Source organism: Perca flavescens, chromosome 19 (assembly GCF_004354835.1).
Source record: "Perca flavescens isolate YP-PL-M2 chromosome 19, PFLA_1.0, whole genome shotgun sequence".
In the NCBI taxonomy this organism is placed as follows: Eukaryota; Metazoa; Chordata; class Actinopteri; order Perciformes; family Percidae; genus Perca; species Perca flavescens.
In genome coordinates, this window is record NC_041349.1 from 30,195,539 (window position 1) to 30,202,248 (window position 6,710).

The 6,710-nt window shown below is 40.8% G+C and overlaps 1 protein-coding gene across 1 annotated transcript; it reads left to right on the top strand.

Annotated features, from left to right (window-relative positions):
* Positions 1-3,116: 3,116 nt before the first annotated feature.
* Positions 3,117-6,352, top strand: ing2 (inhibitor of growth family, member 2). The gene is made up of 2 exons (XM_028564311.1): positions 3,117-3,410; positions 4,964-6,352. The coding sequence occupies exons 1-2, from the start codon at positions 3,266-3,268 to the stop codon at positions 5,662-5,664; spliced, it is 846 nt and encodes a 281-aa protein (XP_028420112.1). The 5' UTR covers positions 3,117-3,265; the 3' UTR covers positions 5,665-6,352.
* The last annotated feature ends 358 nt before the right edge of the window (positions 6,353-6,710 follow it).

Genomic DNA, 6,710 nt, shown 5'->3' on the forward strand with positions numbered 1-6,710 from the left:
GTAGGCGAAAGGATGGTTCCTCAGTGTGTGACATCAACTGTGAAACATGGAGGAGGAAGCGTGATGGTCTGGGGCTGTTTTGCTGGATCCAGGGTCGGTGATTTGTACAGAGTGAAAGGCACCCTGAATCAAAATGGCTACCACAGCATTTTGCAGCGCCATGCAGTACCCTCTGGTATGTGCCTAGTTGGTCAGGGGTTCATCCTACAGCAAGATAATGACCCAAAACATAAGTCCAAGCTATGCCAGAACTACCTTAGCAAAAAAGAACAAGATGGTAAGCTTAAAAACATGGAGTGGCCAGCACAGTCACCAGACTTAAACCCCATTGAGCTGGTTTGGGATGAACTGGACAGAAAAGTGAAAGCAAAGCAACCTACAAGTGCCGCACATTTATGGAAACTTCTGCAACAGAATATTTGATTTCCACTGTAGAAAGAATGCCACGAGTGTGTTCAGCTGTTCTATCTGCCAAAGGGGGCTACTTTGATGAGTCAAAAATGTAGAATACATTTTGGTTTATAAATTGATTCCATGATTTGTTCTATTCTTTCATTTCAGAGTACAATAAGACATTGAACTGCATGAATATCAATAAAAACCTGGAAAAATTGGGGTGTTCTAAAACTTTTGACCGGTAGCATATATATATATATAGGCGAACAAACTGCTTTCGGCTACAGCCAAATATTTCAAATTTTGACTCAGTCCAGAGCACCTGCTGCCATTTTTCTGCACACCAGTTCCTATGTTTTTGTGCATAGTTGAGTTGCCTGGCCTTGTTTCAATGTCGGAGGTATGGCTTTTTGGCTGCAACTCTTCCAAGAAGACCACTTCTGGCCAGACTTCTCCGGACAGTAGATGGGTGTACCTGGGTCCCACTGGTTTCTGCCAGTTCTGAGCTGATGGCACTGCTGGACATCTTCTGATTTTGAAGGGAAATAAGCTTGATATGTTTTTCATTTGCTGCACTAAGTTTCCTTGGCCGACCACTGCGTCTACGATCCTCAAGGTTGCCCGTTTCTTTGTGTTTTTTCAAAAGAGCTTGAACAGCACATCTTGAAACACCAGTCTGCTTTGAAATATTTGTTTGGGAGAGACCTTGCTGATGCAGTTTAACTACCTTGTGTCTTGTTGCTGTGCTCAGTCTTGCCGTGGTATATGACCTGTGACATGAAACTGTCTTCCACATCCTCACCTTGGTAGCAGAGTTTGGCTGTTCCTCACCCAGTTTTAAGCCTCCTACAGCTGTTTCTGTTTCAGTTAATGACTGTGTTTCAACCTACATGTGACATTGATGAGCATTAGCACCTGTTAGGTATAAGTGGTTGATCATACACCTGAGTACAATCCTACAAAATCCCTGACTTTTTGCAAGTGTACCTATAAGAATTGATGCTGGTTTGAAGGCAAAGGGTAGTAACACCAAATATTGATGTGATTTAGATTTTTCTTTTGTTCGCTCACTTTGCATTCTGTAAATTGATAAAAATAAACAATCATTATTTATATTTTTGAAAGCATTCTTAGTTTACAGCATTTTTTCACACCTGCCTCAGACTTTTGCACAGTACTGTATATATACTACTAGATTATAATAATACATGCATTAATGTTTGCATTGGTAGAGCTCATTTCAATGTAGGCTACTGCTGGGTAGCATTACAATAATATATCAGAATGTATTTGTTGATTTATATTTCATACCATATGTCCAGAACAATGCCTGTTCTAGATGGATTTTGAATTACAACAAATACCTGTTTTCTGAACAAGTGCACTTCATTAATGGTTTTGTATTGAAGGAGGAAGATACTTAAAGTATAAAGCATAAAGTGCTGGACACGGTCAAGACCAACTAGAATATTTGGCGAGATCAATGGACAAGTCTGAGGGCAAATACCAACGAGTGGGAGACAAGTCCAAGACAATAGAAAAACATCTTGAGTCTGGACTCACAGCACTATTATTAGCTGGTGACACTATTCGTTATAGTAGTAGTAATACTATTATAATAATACTAGAAGTATTAGTAGTGTAATAAAAGTTACAGTAATAGTAATAGTTGTAATTAGTAGTATGGAACTGGTAATAGTAGTGGTAGTAGCCTAGTTATTTTCTGTGTCACATGATGTCAGGACACTTCCTGACATCATGTGACACAGAAAGAGGAAATAAGTATTTTCCCACACACACACACACACACACACACACACACACACACATGCATGGTGGTTCAAGTGACAGTTTGAATATGAGCTTGTGCAGCCTAAAGGAAGGGCCTGTGTATTTTCATAGTCAGGCCTGTTTTCACCTCAGCCTTGTCTGCTCTGTTCCTGGTTGCTTTTCTTTGTCTAATGATGTAGGCTAACTGCTAAAACTGTTCTAGACATTTATCAGGCAAAGAGTAACTAATAAAAGGCACTAAACTGGTTGCATTATGCGAAGTGTAGGATCCAGGTTTTTTGGAGCTTAACCTGAGTTTAAACCCATGCTAGGGACTAAAAGTCACAATATTTCAGCCACTGCTGCTTCAATTTTCCATTCCTTTTTCAAAATGTGTCTCTAAAATCCCTCTACATTGTGGAAGTGTATGAAGGTATGTCAAAGTGTGAAAGTATGGTCAAGACCTGCTCTATATGAAAAGTGTCATGAGATAACTTGTCTTGTGATGTAACGCTATATAAATGAAATGGATTTGACTTGACTCATTTAATACATATAGAAAATGTATTGTTCTGATATTTTTTTAGTTTAATGCCCAATTCGTGTAGCCAAAAATTTTAAATGTATTAATACTGTGTTAACACTGCAGTAAAACAGGTTTATAATTTGAATTCTGAGAGGCTACAAAACACAAACAGAAAATAATGACTAATTGTGCCTTTAATTTTGCTGCTGCTCTGCTCTTATATAAAACAAAGAGGTTCAATTTGGTCTTCGTCTAAACTGTGGCAGCTCTGAGTTTAATTTCCCCAGTGGTTTAATTTCCCGGGAAAATGTTATGATAATGAGGTGACTCTCTGCCAATCCCGATGCTGCAAACCCAATTGGGCCCGCCTTCGGTGACGACAAATGAGAGGAAACTGTACAATACCATAAAAGGAAAATACTCCCGCATGCGCAGAGACCTGAGTTTTGTTTGAAGTGAACTGCTGCCTGGGACTGCCCTACAAGCTGCAAAGTCGCCAAGCATTTGATTTTAACAGTATATTTTTCACATTTCCTCCATATTCTTTTAGTGCCTCTATGCATCGTAGAGACGATGTTAGGCCATCATTATACAAATGCCGACAAGTCGCAACAACTGGTCAACTATGTGGAGGATTATCTGGAATGTGTGGAGTCTCTGCCTTTGGACATACAAAGAAATGTTTCTCTGCTTCGAGAAATTGATGCAAAGTATCAAGGTACTGTGTCTATTTGTTTTTACCATTCATAACAACTGTGTGTATACAATTGTCAAACATGAACTGCAACCTAACAGGGTGTCCTGAAATGGTGGAGCAGGCGCGAGCCTTGTGTTCCCATTTTGCAAAAACCGAACGCCCCTTGTTCATATGTAACGTTACTTCGATAAACAGTAATGTGACTAGCTGAAATATAGTTAAATACATTGACGAGCCAATTGTTAAATACACAAGTCAGCCAACATTCAGTTAGCATAGCCCTGATACACTCCGTCCTGTATTGTATGTGACACCAAACTCAATGAAAAAATTCTTTGATTCGATATTTCTGTCTCTCGGCCAAGGTCCACATACATTATGGCCAGATAAGAGATCTGCATTAAATACTTGGTGTCCGATGGATAATTCGGCATCAATATAATCCAAAAATTAGCACCTTGTAATATTAAAATCTCAACTTTTTCAGTAGGTAACGTTAACGTTACACACTGCCGCCCACCACGGTGTTTCCGCGGATTATTGTGCGAATAGCAGGGAAAACTATGCATAAACCTTAGCATTTAATAGAATTAGACAGTGCTTGGTGTGTTTGATGTATGCCGAAGTCCAGCACGCAGAATACAGACGTGTAGAAGACATTAAACTGTGTTCATTGAGGTGTGAACCCTTGCCCGATAACCATGGTGAACAAACACTGCCGTTTTTTTAAAATCTAAAAACAACCCACACCGATGCTTTATGTTGACACAGGGTTAGCAGCCGCTAAAACCCAGTCTTCGTACCGTTCCACGACCCCGTCGATAGATAATTAAATACCTATATAATCAGGGACACATTCAATTTGGATTGTTTTAAACGAGATTACACATTTTGATGGCTTGTATACGATGTTTGCACCTCCACTATGCTCCGTCGAGTGTGAGACGCAGAGCCGGATAGCTGCTCTTCTAGGCAACCCCTTTCAACATCTAACTGTCGTCATTTCCTGTAGGCAGGAACTCACTGCGGCGCTGCCCTCCTCCTTCTACTTTCAGGTTTTAAAGCAGTTGGCATCCTTAATTACTTTGCCGTTATTCACTGAACTAGATTAGCCTTTTTACATAGTTGCGTGATCATCACTTAAATGCAAATGTTTTATTTGTATTTTAAATGTTTTACTGCGCACACAAGATGTCTTCTATTTGACTGAAAAGTCTGTTCTGACCTGGAAGCTTCATGTTTTCACATCACACATGTGGAAATTGCATACTGGACCATGATTGGTCACAAAATCCTGCTGGTACATCCGCAGTAAGATTTAGGTGAGCACAGAGAAACCTTCCTTCTTCAACAGATGGATGTAAAAAACACTGTGCACACACATCATTCTGTAAAAGGATGCTCAAACATCACAGTCAAGGAACAATACGAAAAACAGTGGAGGGGGACTTACTTAATAATAATAATAATAATAATTATTATTATTATTATTATTATTATTATTATCTCCTCTCTCTTATGATTCTCAGTGTCATTATGAGTAAAAATCATTGTCTTTGTATCCTGCTTTTCAGAGGTGCTGAAGGAGGTGGATGAAGTGTTTGAGAAGTACAAAGGTGAGCAGGATGCAGCTCAAAGAAAGCGCCTTCAGGTCCAGCTGCAGAGAGCACTCATCATCAGCCAGGAGCTGGGCGACGAGAAGATCCATGTAGTGACCCAGATGACGGAGCTGGTGGAGAACCGCTCCCGCCAGATGGAGTCCCACTCCCTTTGCCTCCAGGAGCCCAGCGAGGCAGAGCGAGTCACTACGGAGCGGCGCTCCAGCGTCCAAGACTTGCCGGCCCCGGAGCGCACCTCTGCCCGCCGCCCACGACGCCAGCGCAACAGTGAGAGCCGCGACTCGAGCCACCCATCAGCCAATGGCTCTCTGGTGGATGACCCAGTGGAGGAGCTGTCCATTCCTACGCCCCGAGAGAAGAAGTCCAAGTCTGCGAAGAAGAAAAAGCGCAAGGCCAAACAGGAGCGAGATGCCTCCCCGGTCGACTTCGCCATCGACCCCAACGAGCCCACCTACTGCCTGTGCGAGCAGGTGTCATACGGTGAGATGATCGGATGCGACAATGACCAGTGCCCCATCGAGTGGTTCCACTTCTCATGTGTGGGGCTGACCTACAAGCCCAAAGGCAAGTGGTACTGCCCCAAATGCAGAGGGGACAACGAAAAGACCATGGACAAAAGCCTAGACAAAAACAGAAAAGACCGCAGGTCCAGGTAGTGACCCATCTTCATTCGCCCTTTATTCATCTGGATGATGTCTTCAGCCTAAAGGGTTAGGACTATCAGCCGTAGTTGAAAACAGTACTTGTGATATTGTGAAGAGCACAGTCCAGCACCATTGGTAGCAGCGCTTATTATTAATCCAGGACCAGTTGTGATTGAACTTGTGCTGTTACATCACTGATTGTTCTCACTGGCTATAAGTGTACTGTAGGGAGTCCAGCTGCTGCAAGAGTCATCAGCTTGAAGCTGCTATCTTCCCCAAGTGTTTTTGCTTTTTGTGAGACTTGTTTTTTATTTTGACTTTTGAGGGAAAAAATGAAAAAGCATCTTTTGGTTTGCTATCCCTTTTCATTCTGGACAAGCTCCTAATTAAAAAAAAAAAAAAAAAAGGTGTACCTGCTAATGATTATTTTCTTCAGTTTTGGTGAAACAAACTTTTTTTTACTTTTTTATTTTCACTTTCTGAATTGTACGCAATTATTTGAAATTTTGTCTATACAATAATGGCTTGTAGAGAATAACCACGTTATGTTTACAAGAGATGATATTTAATTGAGGAGATGGTTGTTGATGGACACTGGAATAGGATGTCATGTTTGTGGACTTCATGTTTTCACTGGTTCACTATCACTATTGTGTAAATGTCTTTTTTTATATTCATTAAAACAAAGTATAGTCATTCAGTTACCATTCAGTTCTCCTTTCTCCATCATCATGGAGTATGCAACAAGGTTTCTTGCAGCCTGAATCCAGCCAGTACAATCTGCTGAGATATTAGCCAAGATTGTTTTTCACAATACACATTAATATTCTTTTTTTTTTTAGCCACGTTAGCAGCGGGCCTCTGTGCTGGCAATGTTAGTTACCAGAAATTGGGCCAACACCAAAATATTGTTTACTTGCTCTGAAATTTTAAAAAGAGGATAAATCCCAATGAGTTTTCACATTGCATATTTATCAGGCTGAAGTTTTCACCTGTCCATCTATTAAGTTTATGACAGGACACTAAGGACTGAATTCTCCAATCTGAGCTGTACTTTA